General features: G+C 42.6%; 1 protein-coding gene across 2 annotated transcripts in view; it reads right to left on the bottom strand.

The window, feature by feature from the left end:
- The window catches only part of STXBP6 (syntaxin binding protein 6), a 110,448-nt gene that overhangs the window by 24,769 nt on the left and 62,197 nt on the right, over positions 1-23,482 (bottom strand). For both annotated transcript variants that reach the window (XM_070756180.1, XM_070756171.1), the window contains one exon: positions 2,542-2,672. In XM_070756180.1, the coding sequence (XP_070612281.1) occupies positions 2,542-2,672 (131 nt within the window). The remainder of the gene's footprint in view (positions 1-2,541; positions 2,673-23,482) is intronic.

The raw sequence follows: 23,482 nt of genomic DNA, 5'->3' as shown, positions 1-23,482 counted from the left end.
CTTCTAACAGTCAACTTGAACCTTAAATCAAGTCTCAGTACCAGGGAAGAAGATCAGTGTAGTGCCAATTTCTAAAGCAACCTGTTAAAATCTTTCAAGCTATATATAGGTCAGTCATTTTAATATCAATTCTGGGCAAATTGGTAGAAATGGTAATCAAAGTAAAAATAACCAAATGTTTAGAGAATCAAAAATTATTAAAGGAAAATTAGCATGGATATAACCACCACCACCACCACCACCAAGTTAGAAGGGACCTTGGAGATCTTCAAGTCCAACCCCCTGCAATCATCAGTCTGAAACCCTACACTACTTCACACTGATGGTTATCCAACAACTTCTTTAAAACTTCCAGTGTTGGAGCATTCACAACTTCTGGAGGCAAGCCGTTCCACTGATTAATTGCTCTGTCAGGAAATTTCTCCTTAGTTCTAAGTTACTTCTCTCCTCGTTTCCACCCATTTCTTCTTGTTCTACCCTCAGGTGCTTTGAAGAATAGGTCGACTCCTTCTTTGTGGCAACCCCTGAGATATTGAAACATTGCTATCATGACTCCCTGCTGTTATATTTTGCAAAGGCAAACCCTGTCTTGCCAATATACTTTTAGTGCCATGTAAAATTAAAGTAGACATTATTGAATGTTAAAAAACTTTTCAGAGTTCTTTGCCAAGGATCTTGAGTAAACTGGACAATCATGAGATCAGAAGATGTGTCCTTTTATGGATTACTAACTGGTTTAAAACACCAAAGAGTAGAAATTATTAACTTCTGTCCAAATAATCTATTAGACTAATTGCTTACTGGATATAATAAAGTGATAAAATCTACAATGATATAGAAAGAAACCAAAAGTATCTGGAATTATTACTCGGGATCTTGAAATTTTAATTATTATTATTATTATTATTATTATTATTATTATTATTATTATTTATTAGATTTGTATGCCGCCCCTCTTCGCAGAATTGGGGTGGCTCACAGCAATAATAAAAACAATATACAGTAAACAAATCTAATATTTAAAAATATCTAAGAACCCCTTATTTAAAAGCAAAACATACACACAAACATACCATGCTTAAACTGTATAGGCCTGGGGGAGATGTCTCAATTCCCCCATGCCTGACGACAGAGGTCGGTTTTAAGAAGTTTACGAAAGGCAAGGAGGGTGGGGGCAATTCTAATCTCTGGGGGCAGCTGGTTCCAGAGGGTCGGGGCCGCCACAGAGAAGGCTCTTCCACTGGGTCCTGCCAAACGACATTGCTTAGTCGATGGGACCCGGAGAAGGCCAACTCTGTGGGATCTAACCGATCGCTGGGATTCGTGCGGCAGATGGCGGTCCCGGAGATATTCCGGTCCGATGCCATGAAGGGCTTCATAGGTCATAACCAACACTTTGAATTGTGACCAGAAACTGATCGGCAACCAATGCAGACTGCGGAGTGTTGGTGTAACATGGGCATACCTAGGGAAGCCCATGATTGCTCTCGCAGCTGCATTCTGCATGATCTGAAGTTTCCGAACACTTTTCAAAGGTAGCCCCATGTAGAGAGCATTACAGTAGTCGAACCTCGAGGTGATCAGGGCATGAGTGACTTTGAGCAGTGAGTCCCGGTCCAGATAGGGCTGCAACTGGTGCACCAGGCGAACCTGGGCAAACACCCCCCTCTCCACAGCTGAAAGATGGTTCTCTAATGTAAGCTGTGGATCGAGTAGGACGCCCAAGTTGTGGACACTTCCTGAGGGGGTCAATAGTTTCCCCTCCCCCAGGGTAATGGACAGACAGATGGAATTGTCCCTGGGAGGCAAAACCCACAGCCACTCCATCTTATCTGGGATGAGTTTGAGCCTGTTGACACCCATCCAGACCCTAACAGCCTCCAGGCACCGGCACATCACTTCCACTGCTTCGTTGACTGAACATGGGATGGAGATGTACAGCTGGGTATCATCGGCATACTGATGATACCTCACCCCATGCCCGTGGATGATCTCACCCACTGTTTTCATGTAGATATTGAATAGCAGGGGGGAGAGGACCGACCTCTGAGGCACCCCACAAGGGAGTAACCTAGAAGTTGACCTCTGACCCCCCCACTAACACCGACTGCAACTGACTGGAGAGGTAGGAGGAGAATCACTAAAGGACAGTGCCTCCCACTGCCAACCCCTCCAGCCGGCGCAGAAGGATACCATGGTTGATGGTATCGAAAGCCGCTGAGAGGTCAAGAAGCACCAGGACAGAGGATAAACCCCTGTCCCGGGCCCGCCAGAGATCATCCATCAACGCGACCAAAGAAGTTTCCGTGTTGTAGCAGGGCCTGAAACCCGTCTGTTGAGGGCCTAGATATCTCAAACTACCTATTATAGCACCTATTTTTAAAAATCAAAATCAAAGCAATTGCCTTTCTCCCACATGTACTAATAACTGAACTGTTCCCAGAAAAGAAAGGATGAAGGCAGTCTAAATAGTCATAAGAAACAACAGATGAATAAAAAGACCTTGTTAGATGAGAAGCACTTCTATTATTATATACTTACCCGATGAGGATCTAAACCATTAACCTGGCGAAGCTGTTCAAGCATCCATTGTGACCTTCGTATAAAAGATGTAGAACCTTCAAATTGTTTAACTTTTGTAATATATGCTTGTGCAGGTTTCTTGTTTGTCACTGTAAACATAAAACAAAAATGATTGTATATGAGCTTGCAAGTATCTGAGAATTGCACACAAGCTTAAAATAGTCTTGTTTATAAAAGCAACGTTTTATCAGTTCAGTCAATCATGACAAACAGCTAAAAATATAATAATGTAATTTTTATTTTGAGGGATGGATAGAAGATGAGTATAAGTGTTATATTTGTGCATACCTTAAACAATTAAATTAAATTCTATCTGAATGAACTAATTGTGTTTATATAAAATATTCCTTAGTGTTTTATATTATATTTGACACTAGTTTATTTTCTGGTTTATAAAATGCTATTTATTGTATTTATAATTTTATAACAACTTTCAATTAATTACAAATTCATAAAAAAAACTAGTGACAGCTTTAATTCTTAACCGCTGTAAGTTAATAAGCCTGAGGGGAATAAAAAAATTAAAAATCTGAATGCTAATGTCTAATGAGCCTTGCTATAGAGTTTTCTATAATGAGCTTTCATTTCTAAGCCAAAGAAAGAAAATAAAAACACAATTATATTACTTACCTGCATTTGCAATTCTATGGAAAACAAAATGTGAGTTCACATTGCAAAGTTGTGCCTTTGTGCAAAACCTTAATTGGATTTTTCTAATGCATACAGAATTGTTGAAGTCTTATGATTCCACCTGTACCAGGTAGCTCAATTAGACTCCTGCCAAATCCCTTCAACTCCTAAGATTGCTAAAGTACCGTATTTTTCGCTCCATGAGACGCAGTTTTTTTCCTCCCAAAGTAGGATGAAAAATCAGCCTCGTCTTATGGAGCGAAGATGCAGGCAGGGGGGGGGGGGGGAGGCTGCGAAGTCGGAAGCGCCATCCCGCCGGCTGGCTGGCTAGCTGCTGCCTGGCCCCCTCCCTCCCGGAGGAGGGTCTCCCTCCTCACCACCAGCGGCGCTCCCCCCGCCAGCCAGCCAGCCAAGCCCGCCGGAACCGGCTCCTCGCTCTCCACCCGCCGCCCGCCGCGTTTGCAGGAGGTGGGGAGGGTCGGGCGGCCCGCCAAGGCCAGGAGGGATGCCGCTGCCCCCCTTCCCTCTCTCCGCCCGCCGCTGCGCCGAGAGGAAATGCCGACAAAGGCTTTTCTCAGCGGAGGCCGGCGAAGGCGATATTCAATGCCCTGCCCGCCTCACCTTTGCCGAGAGCTCTCAGCAAGGGGGTTGTAGGAGAGGCGGGGCCGGCGGCAAAGGTGATATTCAATGTCGGGGGCGCACGGGCGGTTGCACGCGCTCCCTATCTCCCTGCTAGCCCACTCGGAATATTCAAAATAAGAAAAGCCTTTGCCGGTTAAGGTTTTTCTTATTTTGAATATTCCGAGTGGGCTAGCAGGGAGATAGGGAGCGCGTGCAACCGCCCGTGCGCCCCCGACATTGAATATCACCTTTGCCGCCGGCCCCGCCTCTCCTACAACCCCCTTGCTGAGAGTTCTCGGCAAAGGTGAGGCGGGCAGGGCGTGCGCGCGTCACCGCTGAGAAGAACGGAGAGAGAACGAGAGTGAGTGAGAGCAACAGACAGCAAGATAGTGAGAAAGAGAGAGTGAGAGAAAGGGGGGGAGAGAGAGAAAGAGAGGGGGAGAGAGAGAAAGAGAGGGAGAGGGAGAAATAGAGTGGGAGAGGGGGGAGAGCTAGCAAGAGAGGGAGAGAGAGAGAGGGAAAGGGGGGAGAGAAAGAGAGAGGGAGAGGGGGGGAGATAGCAAGAGAGAGAGAAAGAGAGAGGGAAAGGGGGGAGAGAAAGAGAGAGGGAGAGGGAGGAGAGATAGCAAGAGGGGGAGAGAGAGAAAGAGAGAGGGAAAGGGGGGAGAGAAAGAGAGAGGGAGAGGGGGGAGAGATAGCAAGAGAGGGAGAGAGAGAAAGAGAGAGGGAAAGGGGGAGAGAAAGAGAGGGAGGGAGAGAGAGGAGAGAAAGGAAGAGGAGAGAGAAAGGAAGAGAAAGAAAGAAAGAGGGATAGAAAGAGAGAGACAGAGAGAGATGCTCAGTGAGCCTTTCTTTGAAGTTGCCTTTCTTTCTTTCTTTTTTTCTTTCTTTTTCTCTCTTTCTCTCTTGCTCTTTCATTCTTTTTTCTTTCTCTTTCTTTCTTTCTCTTTCTTTCTCTCCTTCCTTCCCTCCTTCCATTTCTTTCATTCCCCCTCTCTATTTTTATTTCTCTTTCATTTTCTTTCTCTCTTTCTTTCTTGCTCTTTATCTTTCTCTCTTTTACCTTCCCTTCCTCTATTTCTTCTTTTCCTTCTCCTTCCTACCTTCTTCCCTCCCCCCCTCCCCTCAGTCCTTCCTCTCTTACTCTCCCCTTTCATAAGTTTCCTTGCTTCCTTCCTCTGTTCCTGTTCCTTCCCCCTTTCTTTCTTTCTTTCTTTCTTTCTTTCTTTCCTTTCCTCCCTCCATTTCTTGCTTTCCTTTTCCTTCCTCCCTTCTTTCCTCCCTCACTCCCTTCTTTCACTCCTTCCTCTCTTCCTCTCCCCTTTTTGGCTCAAAATATTTTTTTTCTATTTTCCTCCTCTAAAATCTAGGTGCGTCTTATCAGCAGGTGCGTCTTATAGAGCGAAAAATACGGTACATTTGTGCAAAAAGTAAGGTCATTTGAGACTAAGAAGACAAGAATGGATTGTGTGAACATCACTTCTTGAAAAACTGCAGTTACAGGGAAATAAGCAGATTTTAACCACCCTCTCTTTGACTCTCTCTCTCTCACAAGTACATAGTGAGCTTTATCCTTTTTACAAGGATGGCTGCTTGTCATGACACAACATAAGAATGGACACCCCTTCCAAATGTTACTTTCTTTAAAAGCACTGACCAATGGCTGCAGCATTTTGTGAATGTCGTGGGCTGAGCCCTTGTTGCTATATGACAAAGGGTACTGAGAGGGTACTACTCCTGATAAAATTTGTTATAGTTGTAGTTGTTAAAGTATGATAAGTACAGATTGGAAGTGGGTGTAAAGGTTTTACCAGCACATAGCAAAACTTGTTGCTTGTCACCACCCCTTTGGAGAAATACTGGCAAGATCAGCAAACACCCAAAGTGCAAAGCCATGTTTTCAATGATGTTAAGGGGACGGGGAAAACAGTATAATGTTCTGATTCAAGCAGAATATTGAAACTGATTCTGGAAAGAAGAGCATATCTAGGCATAGGATTATTTGACTTCTATAAACAAAATAAAGGAATGAAGGTTTACTTTGTAAGACACACAAATCTCCAATGTCATGGTCATCAGGTACTTTTCCTAAGCAGTGAATTAGAGAAGCAGTCATAGGTTTAAAAAGCATTAACAGAAAGAATAAGGGAACAGCTCAAGGGCAGAAGCAGCAAGGGCGCTAAGGGATAAAACTCTACCAGTCTTTTAAAAAATTCTCCATTTCTAAGTTAGAAAAAAAAGAGGTTCATCCTGATAAAAGAAGGAAAAGATACACTGCAAATAATATGTAAGAATGAGCTAAGCCTCACTTTTTACAAAATGTGAAAGAATTGTTATCTCTTGCCCAATTATTTTCATGTTTCTTTGTCATTGTGCAGGATTCCTGAGAAGATTACCTAGCCTGGAAGAATTGTAAAATTCTCCCAAGATGTAATAAGAGCTATAAGGTCAGAATAGAAGCCTTTTCTCTGATGGATGGAAAGAATGTTGAAACTGAGAATAGGGCAAACTGTAGCTACTGAATCTCCTAAAGTGTGCTGAGCTGGTTAGACTTTTAATGACCAGCCAGGGGGAGAATGGTCTACTAAAAGAAAAAGGGAAAGTATCACCAAGAAATGAGATAGTTTGTCTCACTCTAAGCTACAAAATAGGCATTATATGTTGGCAAGATATTAAAAGGTAGATCTTGGGATCTGTTGAGGATATTGATGAAAGAGGGAGCGCCCACTTATTGGTATTCAATTTGGTGTGGCTGAGCTGGTTAGAAAGCATGCTACTACTTCCAGACATGAGGATTTCTAAGGTGAAGATGAAATGACAAATGCAACAATGCCATATTTGTAATGCAAGCTGCAAAAGAAGGATGGCCTTTGGGCTGACTTTTTGTTTATATATCAATATTCCAATATTACTTTGGCAATCTGACCATGAAGAGAATCTATTCAAGAGAAAAGCTTGAAATACAGTGGTACCTCTACTTAAGAAATTAATTTGTTCCATGCCCAGGTTCTTAAGTAGAAAAGTAGAAAAGTAGAAGCAATTTTTCCCATAGGAATCAATGTAAAAGCAAATAATGTGTGCAAACCCATTAGGAAATAAATAAAAGCTCTGAATTTGGGTGGGAGGAGGAGGAGGAAGAAGAGGGGGAGGACAGTCGCTGTCGAATGAAGAAGGTGAGGTGAGGGGAATAAAAAAAATCCAAAAATGTAAGGCTTAAAAAAAAAGAGGGATTCTGAGGCAGTGAGGAGGAGCATGCGCTTCCCATACACCCGGAGGAGGTGTTCTTAGGCAGAGGCACCACTGTACCTTCAAACTGCAAGAAATTTGAGTTTATTCGTATGTCTTGAAGCTTTATGCTTAAACAGGCACATCAGATGCAGACAGATTGAACTGAGTTTCCCATCTGGATATGTCTGCTTCAGTAGTGAGGACAAGTCTCATGTAAGAAGGCATGAACTGAATACCTTACACAAGATTATCTAAAAACAGCTACTGGTGATTCCAGGTGGAACAGAGAAAAAAACTATATTATTGGTGTTGGAGATATGAAACAAAGTTATCACATCTACCACAAACACTTCAGAAAAATATGAAACAACCAAAGTCACAGTCAACCAAGTGGATAGTATTTGGGTTCACTGATTGGGCAATAAAAAAACACTTGATCTAATATTTCATGCTAGAAAAACAGGATGGCCTGATAACTTCTAGCCCTAGGGAGATTTGACCTTAGGAACTAGTGTAGTAGGCATAAACTGCTAAACATTTGATTTTGAAATGATTGATGTTTAGCACAACTGAAAATGAGTTTTCCCCAGTGTGGTGCTTGCAGCAAAATGTGAGAGCTGTAGTCCAACATATGGACAACGAGAACCCCAAAAGACTGCTTGTAATAAAAACCCTGTTAAAAATTAAGAGCCAGTATTGAGAAAATTTAAAACTCTTTTCATCATCATAACTCTTTTGACAAACAGCTTGATTGCTTTCCTAGGAAAGCCTTCTATATATTTATAAATTGCTGATGGCATAAAAAAAAATAAAAAATAAAAAAATGAGCTGACGCACGGTAAGTATTTCATGCCTAAGTTGTTAAAAAGGTAAATGATGACTATAATTGTTTACATTTTATTCCCCCAAAGACCTTTAAATTGAACTGTAAAATCCAGAAAAGTTCCCATGGTATGTTCTGCATTTAGCTTTTTATTTTTTTCTATTGGTTATCAAGGGAATGAAAAATCATGAATGCTTTGCTTACATAAAAAACTGAATACCGACATTAGTACAAATACCCCAAGACTTGTTAGTTTAAATCTTTTAAAAATCTCCCATTACTTCACGCAAGACAGAAATTTTAAAAATGCTGTATTTTGCAATTTTAAACAGTGCTGCAGTGACTAAAAAAAGGCATGTCCTTAACTGAAAAATGGGCAGCACATTTTTGCCTATTTAAATCTTTTCTAATTTGAAAAGACCAGAATGAGAGGGATATAGAAGAAACGTTAGAGCACTGAAAAATGGTTCTAATAAAGCCTTCTATATTAAGAATCTCACCAAACCTTATAATTATGACAGCACATATATCTCCTTAGTTGCATTTTTATTCCTCTCACCTGGTCCTGAGCAAGTGAGTAATGAATGTAATGCTAGACCAGTGCTTCTCAATTATTTTCTGTTATGACCCTCCCTCAACTCTCCGCCAGGATGATTGTTTGCAATATTCGGCACATTTTTGCTAAAAAAGAAACCTCAAGTGGCTTATTAGCATGATTGGGGTATAATGTGTTTAAGTGACACCTTAATTTATTTGGCTTCATGCTGTCTGCTGCTAACATTTTTTAAACATACCGGTCTTTCCTTCATCTCCCACCGTAGTCACAGTGAAGCCAAGCACTACATACACTTCCTCATCTTAGCTTTTGGGGGTCTTACATTTATCTCTCTCACCCTACTCCCTGCGGCAAAAAAAAGCATGTCCCCTGGGGTCATGCACCCCCCCCGCACTGCTCCAACGCTCCCCAGGGGGCTCCACACACTATTTGAGAAGCACTGTGCTAGACCAAAATAGTTGTGTGCTGAAATAATCTCATCTAAAGAGTATTGCAAAGTGAAGTAGAATATGCCTATATAAAAGCTATCGATAAATAGGCGTTGATTGCTTACCTGAACGCCTCTTCTTGTACGGTGAGCGGGTACAGCAGTCACATGGGGTTGCTCCTGTCCAATCCGATGGGACTGAGCCTAGTATTAAAAAAGCCTGCTGGATCCGCCCCTTCCCCAGAATTCGCGAATCCGTAGACTAGGCTCAGATGTGAAGGCTCATTAGTGTTCAACTCTCATTGTTAGAAGAAAAATAAGTATAGAAGTCATAGAAGACACATACAAGGGAGGGAAGTGACTGCTGTACCCGCTCACCGTACGAGAAGAGGCATTCAGGTAAGCAATCAATGCCTATTCTCCGTACTGAAGGAGCGGGTCCAGCAGTCACATGGGACATACCCAATAGATTGGTCCCTAGGGTGGGATTAGATTGCTATCGTGAGAGATAACGGATTGGAGTACTCTTCTGCCGAAGGCAGCGTCCGCTGAAGCATAAGAATCGATCTTGTAGTGCCTTATGAAGGAATTTGGTGAGGCCCAAGTGGCTGCTTCCTCCAACGGGGCTTGAGTCGCCCAAGCGGCAGATGTGGCAGCACTTCTGGTGGAGTGCGCTGTAATGTTCTTTGGGATGGAGAGGGAGGCTGTCTCATATGCTTTAGAGATGGTCCCTCTGATCCAACGGCCTATTACTGTAGAAGATACTTTGGAACCCATGGATCTGGGATGATAGGCCACGAAGAGTGCTTCAGATCTCCTAATGGATCCTGTGCGTTGAATATAAATTTTCAGCGCTCTAGTAAGGTCCAGAGTGTGCCATCTAATTGGAGACAGAAAGAAGGTAATACAATATCCTGGGATCTGTGGAACATGGAACTGACCTTTGGTAGAAAGGTGGGATCCAGGCGCAGAACCACCTTGTCCTGATGGAACTGGCAGAGGTCCTGCCTGATTGAGAGGGCTGCCAACTCTGATATGCGTCGGGCGGATGTAATCGCCACCAGGAATGCTACCTTAAATGATAGGTACCTGAGGGACGCTGATTTCAGGGGTTCATAGGGTGCCTGAGTGAGGGAATGAAGAACCCGTGGCAAGTCCCAGGAAGGATATCTGTGGATCTTAGATGGCCTGAGATTGGCAATTCCTTTGAGAAATTCTTGAATTTCCGGGAAGGAGCGGAGAGGCTGCCTGCGAGGCCCTGCCAAAACAGAAGAGATGCTGCCAGGTGGCGACGGATGGTGCTGGTGGAAAGGCCTTGGTGGAAAAGTTTCACGAGGAAGGAAATTATCCTGTGAATGGGAAGACACAGGGGAGATAAGCCTTCCTGCGAGCACCACTGATGGAATTTGGACCAAGTGTGGTCGTATATCCGATTGGTAGACCCTCTCATAGCCTTCAGGATGATTTCCACTGTGTCCGGGTCATACCCTCGCAGGTCTAGGTCTCTCCTGATAATAGCCAGGCGGTGAGGTGGAACCACTCTGGGTCTGGATGAAAGGAGGCTCCCTGCCGCAACATATCCTCCGAAACGGGGAGTCGCCAGGGGACCTGGACAGACAGATGTTGGAGGTCCGCGAACCAGGGCCTGCGAGGCCAGTGAGGGGCAATCAGGATTACTCGAGCCCTCTCTAGGATGATCTTGTTGATCACGTCTGGAAGAATTGGAATCGGAGGGAAGGCATACAGTAGACCTGGAGGCCAAGGAATCCTGAGAGCAATGATTGCCTCTGCTCCCAGGGATGGAAACCTGGAGAAGAAGCGAGGGAGCTGGGCATTGGTTGCGGTCGCAAACAAGTCTAGTACTGGTTGACCGAACCTGAGGCAGACCTGCTGGAATAATGCCTGATGGAGGTTCCACTCTCCTGGATCTATAGTTTCTCGTGAGAGCCAGTCCGCTTGAACGTTGAGGCTCCCCGAGATGTGATCTGCTAGTAGCGACTGGAGGTGTCTCTCCGCCCAAAGGCCTAATTTTAGGGCCTCCCTCATGAGGGCCTTGGATCTGGTGCCTCCCTGTCTGCAAATGTGGCTTTTTGTGGCTATGTTGTCTGTAAGGATCAGAACATGCTGGTTGATGATGTGAGGTTTGAACTGTTTGAGGGCGAGGGAAACCGCTCTCAATTCTAGCCAATTGATGGGCCTGGAGGCTTCCTCCGGTGACCACGTGCCCTGGGCTATTGGGCCCTGGGCATGGGCCCCCCAGCCCGATAGGCTGGCATCTGTGGTTACTACAAACTGGTCTGGGAACCTGAATGAAGATCCCTTGTCAAGGGCTGGAGAGGTCCACCACTTGAGGGATCTGCGAACTGCCGGTGTAATGGCGATGCGACGGGTTGAGTTGCTGTGCCCTGATCTCTGAAAAGGTAACAAAAGCCACTGGAGTTCCCTGGCGTGAAGACGAGCCCAGGGGATAATGCCAATGCACGAGACCATTTTCCCCAGGAGGGAGGATAGGGAGACTAAGGAGGCTGATTGTTGAGATAGGATACATGAAATAAGATCCAATATGCTGAGTTTCCTCTCAGAAGAGAGGAAAACCTGGGATATTTCCGAATTAATGATGGCTCCCAGATGAAGAATGGAAGTAGATGGCCTAAGGTGGCTCTTACTGAAATTGATGGAAAACCCATGGTTCTGTAGAACCAACATGGTGGAGGAGAGATCTGCAGCCACTCCATCTTTAGAATCTCCGTGAATTAAAATGTCATCTAAATAACATAAAATATGGATGGGCCTGGCCCGGATATGTGCCGCCAGGGAGCCCAAGAGCTTGGTAAAGACTCTGGGGGCCGAGGAAAGCCCAAATGGCATAGCCCTATACTGAAAATGTTTGCCCTGGAAGGCAAAACGTAAAAATTTCCTGTGGCATTTTGCAATGGGAATATGGAGGTAGGCTTCTGTAAGGTCCAGCGAGACCATAAAGTCCCCCGGATGCAGGGCGGTTAAGATGGAGGACAAGGAATGCATTTTAAATTTCCTGTATTTAATGAATTGGTTCAAATTCTTTAGGTCTAAAATGGCTCTCCAGCCTCCAGAGGTCTTAGGGACCATAAAGAGGATAGAGTAGAAGCCCAAGCCTCTCTGGAGAGAGGGGACCGGTTGGATAGCTTTAATAGCCAATAAGTGAGAAATAGCTTCCTCCATTCGGATACGAGATGGAGAAGAGCTGGGAGAAGGACAAGAAATGAAACGTTTAGGGGGGAAAGAAATAAACTCTAAACGGAGGCCCCTTTCTACAGTGTCAATGACCCAGGGGTCCTTACAGGAACGGCGCCAACTGGTGGAGAACCAGGCTAGGCGACCGCCTATGGGAAAAGCAGAAAACTCACCATCTGGGTTTTTTGGAAGCTCTGGTCGAAGAGGCTCCTCTTTGGTAGCGGGAACCTCTGCCCCTGGTGTTTCTAGATTGGGATCGAAAACAAGGGGAATACTGACCTGGATTCCTTTGAAAGGCAAATCCTTGATCCTGTTGACGACTTGGGCGCCGAAAGGACTGTGGTTTAGTGGCCTTCTTGGTGGTAGGCCCCAAGACTTTTTTCTTGTCCGTGGTCTCTGTAAGGAGAGGGTCCAGAAGATCTCTGAAGAGGTGATCACGTTTCAGAGGACCCATGGCTAACTGCCACTTCTGTCTTACTCCCGCCTGCCAAGGACGGAGCCATAACAGTCTTCTGGCCGTTGTAGAGGCCGCTACTGACCTGGCTGCGAATCTGGAAGATTGTAGAGTAGCATCCGCTACATATTGGGCAGCTGCGAAGATTTTATTAAAATCTTGTTGGCCACGTAGATCATCTGGGGGCAGATGTTGTTGGAGCTGGCGAAGCCACAAGAGCATAGCTCTGGAGAAGAAGGATGCTGCTGCAGAACTTTTAATGGCCCATGAATCTGCGAAGAAACCTCTCTTGAGCATTTGTTCGAGACGCTTGTCTTCTGGACGCAGGACCTCCTCTGCTTCGCCAGGCATGGCAGCAGCAGAATGGAGTGTCTTCACTGGTTCATCTGGCCTGGGACAGGCTAGAAGTTCCTCATAAGAGGGAGAGAGCTTGTAAAGCTTCCTATCCTTGGGAGTGGGATTAAAACTAGCGGTTGGATGGTCCCATAGTTTGAGCAAGGCGTCTTTGAACTGTTTGGGCATAGGAATTACCTCAGTATCTTCCTGCTCTTCCATGAAATAAGGGAGATTTTCCTCCGGAGGGTCTGTGGAAGGAGTAGCCTGCTTTTCTTGCCCGGCTAGCCCCGTGGAAGCTCTAGCCTTGAGAAGGAGAGATTTGAAGAGTTGAGATGGAAAAATGGCAGCTGGGGCTGGAATCTTGATTTGAGATTCCTCGTCTTCCGACAGACGCTGAAAGGGATCATCATCCTCTTCTACATCCACGTCCTCATTCTCTTCCTGAGAAGAATCTGAGTCAATGATTGGGGCTCTATAGGAAGAAGGAGAGCTCACGGGACGGGAGGAGCGTGGAGGGGGATGAGACAGCGAAGGCACATTGATGGCTGAGAGTTTAGCATCAATGGTTTCAGTCAAAACAGACAAAATAGATTGAAACTCCGGAGGCAAGGAAGAGATATCAGCCGGAAAGTTAGAAGGATCCCTGAAGGCCTGAGAAGGATCTGACTGGGAGGAATCTTCAGTAATATCTGGCTCCTCTGGACCTAAGCCCCATAGGTTAGGTTGGGGTGGATTTAGGTTTGGCTCATCCAGAGATAGCACAGGAACCCCAGAGAGAGGCAGGTTAGAGGCCTCTGGGGGGGGTGGATTAGTATGCACTTGGGCCTGCACCTTTAAACGTTTGGCTGATTTATCATGTATTTTTTGTAGGGCTAGGTCCCTTCTCTTCTCAGCCCTGGTGGACTTGGCCAAAGAATGGGCTCCTAAAGAAGAGGAGGAAGAGGCCTGGGGAATATTAGTAGTTTCATCTCCGGTAGGCCTAACCTCTCTGGGACCTTTGGTAGTGCCTCTCTTGGGAAAAGAAGCCATAGTCTGAACAAAATTACAGAAGACAAGGCTTGAGCCAAAAGAAATTTGGGGGGAGAAGAATTTAATGAGCTTTCCCAAGAGAAGTGACCCTGCTCCTAGGCCCAGGAGCTACTGCGACTTAGGGGCAATCCGGACGGTACCAAGAGTTCGTGTCCCTAAATGCAGCGTGGCAGGCCTCACTAAACTTAACTTAAGTAAACCAAGGCACACTGGTTGGAGGCCACGTCCGTGGAGAATGGACCTGAGGAAACTCACAGCTACTCCAGGGTCAGGCGGCGGACTGGAAGCACTGATGGATGACCAAGAAGGGCAAACCGAAAGTGCGAAGTTACTGGGCGCGAGGGCCTTCGCGCCAAAAAAACCGCTCCGTTTTTTTATTTTTATGATCGGAGGGAACTAAGTCCGGGAGACAAACAAGTTCCACACCGCAGGAGGTAAGCAGCCCTTAATTCTTTATAATAACAATGGCTTGCCCGGCAGAACCTCCAGGCCGAGAGGAAATATGGAAATTCCAAGCCGGGCGCAGCGGCAGCACGGGAGGAAAAAAAGCCGCAAATGGCTGCGCTGCCCACTTCTCCCCCAAACTCGAAGCCCAGTACGGCTGAGTTGTTTGCAATGCCGGCAAGCTGAAATAGTGACAAAATCTTACTTTGTTGAAGAGAAAGAGTCGAAGGGAATGTGTTTTTGAGAGGAACGAGCGTTCACGAGACCCGCTGGATGTGGGGGACTGAGCGAATTCTGGGGAAGGGGCGGATCCAGCAGGTTTTTTTAATACTAGGCTCAGTCCCATCGGATTGGACAGGAGCAACCCCATGTGACTGCTGGACCCGCTCCTTCAGTACGGAGAAAAACAAAGATAAGTAATTTCATGTTCTCTAGATGTTTTTCATTTCAACTGCCATCACTTTCAACCAGTATAAACAATAAGAAGAGAGCCCCAAAGGTGCTTTTTAAAGAGGCAACTGGATTTTCCAGAAAGTCCAGTTGCCTCTTGAAAAAAGCACCTTTGGGACGACATCCATGAGCTGGATGACTGAGAATCTTCATAAAAGATAAGAAGAGAGAGAGGAAAACGTTTGGAGAGCATCAGTTTAGAATTAGCCACAAATTGTTAACTAATATGATTTCTGGGTAGCATTTCTAGAATACTACCGGTAGTCTTTGACTTATGACCACAATGGATCCCAACATTTGTGTTGCTAAGTGAGACATTTGCTAAGTGGATTTTGCCCCATTTTGCAACATTTTTTGCTGCATTGCTAAGTGAATCACTACATCTGTTAAGTTAGTGACATGGTTCTTAAGTGAATCTGGTTTCTCAACTGATTGTTAGAAGGTCACATGATCTCAGGACACTTAACTGTCATAAATGTGAATCAGTTGCTAAGCATTTGAATTTTGATCACATGATGCTTCGCTGATCATGGGGATGAAAAATGGTCTTAAATTACTTTTTTCAGTGCCATTGTAACTTTTAATGGTCACCATGCAAACTACTGTAAGCTGAGGACTACCTACACTGAAGTTAGTTCCTAAGCCTGGATCTGAAGAGATCCAGTTGCAAAGTTCATAAGAAATGCAAAAGAAATAAAATGTGGGGTGGAGAGGCTCAAAAGAGCCAAATGAGAACTAAGAATATTACTAGGGGCTTGTTTTTTTGTTAAAGCTTTTTATTTTTATTCCCATATAGACATTTTCATATATTTATCATCTCATTTCTCATTTCATTCTTTTATACGATCTTTACAAATATATTCTATATTTATCTTATAGCTTAGTTCAAGGTTGCTTTCTTCTTTTCCCTTCTCTTTCTAAACCTACTTCCCCTCCCTCTCTCCTCCTCCTCTTCCCTCCTTCTCCTCCTGCCCTCTCTCCTTACTCTCTTCTCCCCTCTTCTCTCATTCTTCCTCCTCCTCCTCTCTCGTTCTTCTAATTCCTCTCTTCCCTTCCTCTTTGCTGTTCTTTTTTCTGGGATGGTATTCTAACCCTGAATTCTTTTACACAATCTTACATTTTTTTCATGTTTTATTCCATATAAATTCCTTTAATCTATTATTTTTTATCTTGTTTGTGTTGAAATGTGTTTGTCTATTAATACACTTCTAATTTAAAAATTTCTTCCCCCTTCCCTCTCCCCACATCTCTTTTGAATGTTACATCTGGGTTACATCATTCATTTATATTTAAAATTTATTATTTATATTCCTTTTCTAACCATATATAGAATTTCCCTGACATCATATACAATACATATAATAACAGCAGCTAGGATTGTATTTGCACAAAATTGGAAAGCAGGTAATATTCCTGAAGATGAGCAGTTAATAAAGTAAATTTCGGACTGAGCTGAAATGAACAGATTTAACATTAAGATTAAAAGATAAAGAAGGCATGCATTATGTGATGAAGACATGTATGAGAGAGAACAGAATGGAATATCTTAGAAGGGAACATGTTTAAGCAAAGCTGTTCAACTTACAGATCCCCCTTTTTCATATAAACTGTATATAAGATCAGTTAGAATGGCTATTGAGTGGTTCCATAGCTGAAGGAGTCATTGGATGTGTGGTTATGAAAATAGATAAAGTTGAAGAAAAAGGATAAAATTCCTTGGGCCATTTTCCTAATGCAAACTGGTTTCTGTGACTAATCATAGCAATAGCAATAGCATTTAAGACTTATATACTACTTCACAGTGCTTTACAGCCCTCTCTAAGAGGTTTACAACATATTGCCACTAACAATTGGGGTCCTCATTTTATCAAGGATGGAAGGCTGAATGAACCTTGAGCCTGGTGAGATTTGAATTGTCCAACTGCAGGTAGCCAGCAGTCAACAGAAGTAGCCTACAGTACTGCATTATAACCATTTTATCACCATGGATCATACGTTGAAGGAGGATAGATCAGCAGTTCAAATTGCACAAAACCAGTAAGAAGATGTTTTCTTTTCTGAAACTTTCTTTCTTATCCACTGTAAATTCTCACTGAACTTCTGATCTATTCTTAGGATGGATGGATGGATGGACGGAGGGACGGACGGACAGAAAGATAAATATTAATGTGTTTGTTGCATTCATTCTCTAATGATGTGTATTTGGCTATGAGAATACAGCACCCACTCTTGAGCAAAGACATACAGGAAATGACATTTTAAATCAAACATTCACTATGATTTACTTCTTTATCCTCCAAAGAATATAAGTCAAGTAAATCAATCAATCTATTTGCAGTTTTAACCTCCTGATAAATGCAGTTTTCTTTGAGGCATCTTAGAAAAAACACACTGATTGAAATTTTGACATTCAAATTCCCAAAGCCATACCAAATCAAATCTGACTGCGGGGATCATAGATTGCAAACCTTCTTAAAATCCCAGTATGTTACTGTTTATTTACCCAATTTTTATTCAGTTCCTGAAGGTGTTATATCCAAATCTATTAATTAAACCAATAAACCTTATTGTTCCATTGCTCATCCATTGCCTTAATTAAATTGACTTAGAAAAAACAGCTCTGAATCAGAAGCTGTAACTTGGGAGTTAATCCCTGATCATTATTATGTATTTCTCCAAAAATGCAGCTTAAAGTTTTCCACTATTGCCTCCCTTTTTATAGATAATTGTAAAGTATAAACAACAAATTTGCAATGCTAAATTGGAAGGTTAAAGAGGCAAAAATGATTATGCTGGACAGCCCTCACATTTTCTTCAGAATGCCAAGACATATCCATCTTTCATTTTGTTTTCAAAATTCTATAATTACATTGATAAATCAATTTATTAATAAATCAATGTCCCTGTATTTCATCATTTTTTTGGTTAAAATATTAAAGAGTTAAACAGTAATTTCCAAATTCATATGTTGCTAGGTTACAAAAATACAATCAGAAATACTCAGGCAAAGCTATGTGTAACAGTTTGAATACTATTAGAAAATCCTAACTCTGAGAAATACCGTGCCTTTTACAAAGTTCTATGAAAAAATGACAATTAGACATTGTTGCTGAAGTGAATGTGCTACTGATGATCCCCACCCCCCACAACTGATAATTAAATAAGGAAGAGTTTTGTTTAAAGGAAAATAGGAAATTCGTCTAGTGAATTGTAAATTGTGGTGAATAAAGACTACTTTAATTCAGACCTTTTGCTGATTTGGTGGCTACTAATGAAGTTTGCTGAAAATGTTTAATACAAAAACATTATGCCAATTATCATCATTCTTATGAGAGGTTAAATAGAAAATGAATAGCTAAGCATTTAAGTAGGGAAAAATTATGTAATGTCCACTTCAGTAAGTTTTAGTCCACCACACCCTGAAATTCTGTACATTCCTAACATTCAAATTAGGAAACACAACAGATGCAATTGAGTTTAGTTGAGTGTAAAATCAAGCAAATCGGTGTTTTTTGTAGAGATAAAATATTCAAGTGTAAAAATTCTAGTATACTATACAGTACAATGCTTAAATGAACAAGGTGTTATATTTTGATACAGTTGCTCCAACAGTATTTATTTTACGAAAAATGGAATTGTAGAAGGTACTAAAAATTAGTAGGAACAAAGGAGGGAGGAAATTCCATGTAATGCTGAGAATGTCTGCCAAAAACAACCTTCAGCAAAATAGATGAAAACAACTCTCCTATTAATCTTTGTCCTCATCGGCCTTTTGGCTTTTCTATTCTTCCTTTGCAAGCTTTATTTTCCATGTCCACTGCATTCAGATCTCAGTATATATGAATCTCTTTAAGGTATACAAAAACTGTATTTTACAGTGGTCATGTCTGGATACCTCCAAACATATAATAATAATAATAATAATAATAATAATAATAATAATAATAATAACAACAACAACAACAACAACAATAACAACAATTACAACAACAATAACAGAAACATAGAAACATAGAAGACTGACGGCAGAAAAATACCTCATGATCCATCTAGTCTGCCCTTATACTATTTTCTGTATTTTATCTTAGGATGGATATATGTTTATCCCAGGCATGTTTAAATTCAGTTACTGTGGATTTATCAACCACGTCTGCTGGAAGTTTGTTCCAAGGATCTACTACTCTTTCAGTAAAATAATATTTTCTCATGTTGCTTTTGATCTTTCCCCCAACTAACTTCAGATTGTGTCCCCTTGTTCTTGTGTTCACTTTCCTATTAAAAACACTTCCCTCCTGAACCTTATTTAACCCTTTAATATATTTAAATGTTTCAATCATGTCCCCCCTTTTCCTTCTGTCCTCCTGACTATACAGATTGAGTTCATTAAGTCTGTCCTGATATGTTTTATGCTTAAGACCTTCCACCATTCTTGTAGCCCGTCTTTGGACCCGTTCAATTTTGTCAATATCTTTTTGTAGGTGAGGTCTCCGGAACTGAACACAGTATTCCAAATGTGGTCTCACCAGTGCTCTATATAGCGGGATCATAATCTCCCTCTTCCTGCTTGTTATACCTCTAGCTATGCAGCCAAGCATCCTACTTGCTTTCCCTACCGCCTGACTGTATCTATATAAGTCTGCACATACATATACCATTTTATGTATGCATCCCTGTGTGTATCAAGGGGCATGTGTGTGTGTGTATTCTGCTGAAAGACCAAAATGAGTTTAATTTAAACTAAAGAATTATTATCATCCAGAGAAACCCATCTAAAGCTTTCTTCATGTAAGAGAGTCAATATCACTAGAATGTCAGCACTGGGGAAGGCCTACTTGGTAGCTTAAATGAAAACAAGGAATTATTACAAGAGGATAAATGTTATTGCATAGAGTATGGTACGTATTATGAAGCAATGCAGTCTGGAAAAAAACCCCAAGTCTGCTTTAATGATTTGCAGAGAAAGGTTTCATTCATTTTTCATTCGTATAACCTGACAATTTTCTATAAAATAGAATGATTAATAAAGAAGTATTCCACAGTCTCTGTTTCCGTAGTCTCTGTTTAAAAAATAGGAATCTCCTGTGTTGGTGAAAAAGAAGAAATATAAAATATTTTTATCTCACAATTGTGGAGAGGGCTAAACACGAATGCTACTTTTGGGTCTGCATCATAGATATTGGGCTGAATTAAAATGGGAAAAATATTTTGTTTGGTTTTTAGTACATATCTACCTTATTCAGGACTTCTCAAGAAGAAGCATTCAGACGATCTTGTCTCAACTTGGGAACTAAACCAGATTCGGCCTCATTTTGTTAGGCTTTAGAGAGAATACTGGACTAGGGGCTAAACTGGGAAACCATTAATTTTTTAAAAAAAATGTTTGCCATCAATTCTAATTGTCTCATGGTGGCTTAACAAGTAAAAATAAGTTAATAAACAATAAACAATTTAAAATAAATATAAAGCATTAAGACATATACTGTATGATCAACAATGAAACAATAAAGTATCTAAGAAGAAGAAGAGGATGAGGAGGAGGAGAAGAAACACAAGTCCCATTCTGGGCACTAAAACATCCATAAGTAAAGGTAAAGATTTCCCTCCCACATGTACCTCTACCTAAAAACGCCTCTTACTTACGAACTTTTCTAGATAAGAACCGGTTGTTCAAGATTTTTCTGCCTCTTCTGAAGAACCATTTTCCACTTACAAAGCTGAGCCTCCGAAACTGTAACTGGAAAAGGCAGGGAGAAGCCTCTGTGGGGCCTCTCTAGGAATCTCCTGGGAGGAAACAGGGCCGGAAAAGGCAGGAGCCTCTCTAGGAATCTCCTGGAGGAAACAGGGCCTTCCCCTGTTTCTCCAATGGCACACATTATTTGCTTTTACATTGATTCCGATGAGAAAAATGGGCTTCTTCTTACAAACATTAATATTTAATAACCTGGTCACGGAACTAATTACAGTGATCCCTCGATTATCGCGAGGGTTCCGTTCCAAGACCCCTCGCGATAATCGATTTTTCGCAATGTAGGGTTGCGGAAGTAAAAACACCATCTGCGCATGCACGCCCTTTTTTTTCATGGCCGCGCATGCGCAGATGGTGGAGGTGGGGAGCGACGAAAGTGCGGAAGCCGACAGATTGCTTTGAATGTCGGCTGCCCCCGCCCCCCCAGCACCCGCCCGCCCGCCGTTCGCCCGCCCTTCGCCCGCCCTTCGCCCGGCCACCCGCCGTTCGCTCGCTGCTCGCCCGGCCACCCGGGTTCGGGGGGGTGCTGGGAAGCCCCCCAGGCCGGCTGCGACCTTTTAAAACAGCCGTGCCGCTTCCCAGCTGAGTCCTGAAGCCAAACGCGGAAGTTCGCCTTTGGCGTTTGGCTTCAGGACTCAGCTGGGAAGCGGCGCGGCTGTTTTAAAAGGTCTCAGCCGGCCTGGGGGGCTTCCCAGCACCCCCCCAACCAGGGTTGGGGGTTCAGGGGGGTGCTGGGAAGCCCCCCAGGCCGGCTGCGACCTTTTAAAACAGCCGCGCCGCTTCCCAGTTGAGTCCTGAAGCCAAACGTGGAAGTTCGCCTTTGGCGTTTGGCTTCAGGACTCAGCTGGGAAGCGGTGCGGCTGTTTTAAAGGGTCGCAGCCGGCCTGGGGGGCTTCCCAGCACCCCCCGAACCCAGGTTGGGGGTTCGGGGGGGTGTTGGGAAGCCCCCCAGGCCGGCTGCGACCTTTTAAAACAGCCGCACCGCTTCCCAGCTGACTCCCGAAGCCAAAAGCGGAAGTGAAGGTTTTTTTAATTAATATTTTTTTAAAAATCGCGATATAGCGTTTCGCGAAGATCAAGATCGCGAAACTCGAGGGATCACTGTACTGTATTTTTCAGTGTATAAAGACGCACCCTTTTCACCCCGAAATTAGGCTGATAATTAGGGTGCGTCTTATACACTGAATGTAGCTCCCCCCCCCTAACTAGCTGCTAATGATCTTCCCAGCTCTTACTTTGCAGGCTATTTCATTGTTTCTCTCTGTGAAGAATGTTTTCAAGTTCTAAGTCTTTGCAGGATTTGTTTCATTACTCTAACTTGCTCTGAGTAAGTTTCTTTCTAGCCCTAACCAAGTGTTAACAATGTTCCCAGCTTTTACCACTTGCAAGCCTCTTTCATTGTTAATCTCTGCCAAGCATGTATTCCAAACCCTGCCTTTGATTTTTTTAAATTCTCTATTTGCTTCAAATGTTTCTTTCCAGCCCTAACTGTTAATGATGTTCCCAGCTTTTACAGGCTTGCAATCTCTTTCATTGTTAATCTCTGCCAAGAATGTATTCCAAAACCTCTTTGTAGGGTTTTTTTCATTTACTTGCTCCAGATATTTATTTCCAACCCTAACCAGGTGCTATTAATGTACCCAAGCTCTTTCATTGTTACTCTCTGTGAAGAATGTCTTTGTAGGGTTTGTTTCATTACTCTAACTTGCTCTGAGTAAATTTCTTTCCGCCCTAACCTGATGCTAACAATGTTCCCAGCTTTTACCTGCTTGCAAGCTCTTTCACTGTTGCTCTCTGCAAAGAAGAATGTTTCCCAAGCCCTAAGTCTTTGCAGGTTTTTTTTACATTGCTCTATTTGCAATGTAAGGAAGAACTGAGGAAGGCTACGCACCTGGGATCGGCTGGGGTGTGAATTCAGATGGGGGTGGCTTGCTTTCCACCTGGTACTTTTCTTTTAAAGAGAGAGAGAGTAAAGGGGCGGGCAAATAACAAGCTTCTCTAGAGAAAGAAATTTGTATCTCCCATCAATTGCAGTGTAAAGACAGAAAGAAAGACAGAATTACACTGCAAAATATCCCTGATAAATAATAGACACTAAAAATGGGATGGTACAATAAAACAAATAGAGCAAAGCCTTAGTATCATAAAACATTAATAATCTCTATACATTACATTCAAGAAGATCACAGCTAAAAGAGCATCAAAAGACCCTCTGGAGTAGTTCAGCTTTTTAATGCTTTTTGGAAAGCTGTAATAAAGGGCAATCTAATGTCCACTGGGAGGCTATTCCACAAAACTTTCCCAAAGAAGACATTAGAAACCATGTTTATATTGCCAAGAAAGCTGTATGGAAGTATTTGAGAAATAATCAAGGGCTAAGATTGATTTGTGAAAGATCTTACTGTTTAATTTTATTTATAGCTCCCAAAGTATTGTACAAATTAATTGTCACTCACTTTACACACTTCTTCAAATTTTCTTCTTCAGACAAAATGTCCCGTATAGGAAAATAAATGTTCATTTACAAAGAAATTAATCCAAAATTTCATGCAAACATTTGACTAAAATGATTAAACTGATGGGTTTATGGGAAGAATTAGTGCTGTCCGTTTTATTTATTTGTCTATTCTGTAAAGTTAACTTCACTGCTAAATAGATCTTTGCTATAATTTTGGCTGTTTATAATGTAATATTTAGCTACAATTGTTTGAAGTACCGTATTTGTTGGAGTGAAAGACACACCTCCCTCCCCCCCTCAAAAGAAGGTAGAAATGTCGGTGTGTCTTATACACGAATACAGCCATTTTTGTTATCCCAAAGCCCCACCCCTGCATCTCATTTTGGGACAGGGGGGCTGGGAAGCCTGAAGGGAGGTCCTGAGTGCTGGAGAATGGCAAAAATGCCCCCGTTTTTGTGAAATTTGGCAGTATCCTTCCTCTGGA

Source organism: Erythrolamprus reginae, chromosome 1, assembly GCF_031021105.1.
Source record: "Erythrolamprus reginae isolate rEryReg1 chromosome 1, rEryReg1.hap1, whole genome shotgun sequence".
NCBI lineage: Eukaryota > Metazoa > Chordata > Lepidosauria > Squamata > Dipsadidae > Erythrolamprus > Erythrolamprus reginae.
This window is presented reverse-complemented; position numbering and strand designations above follow the sequence as displayed.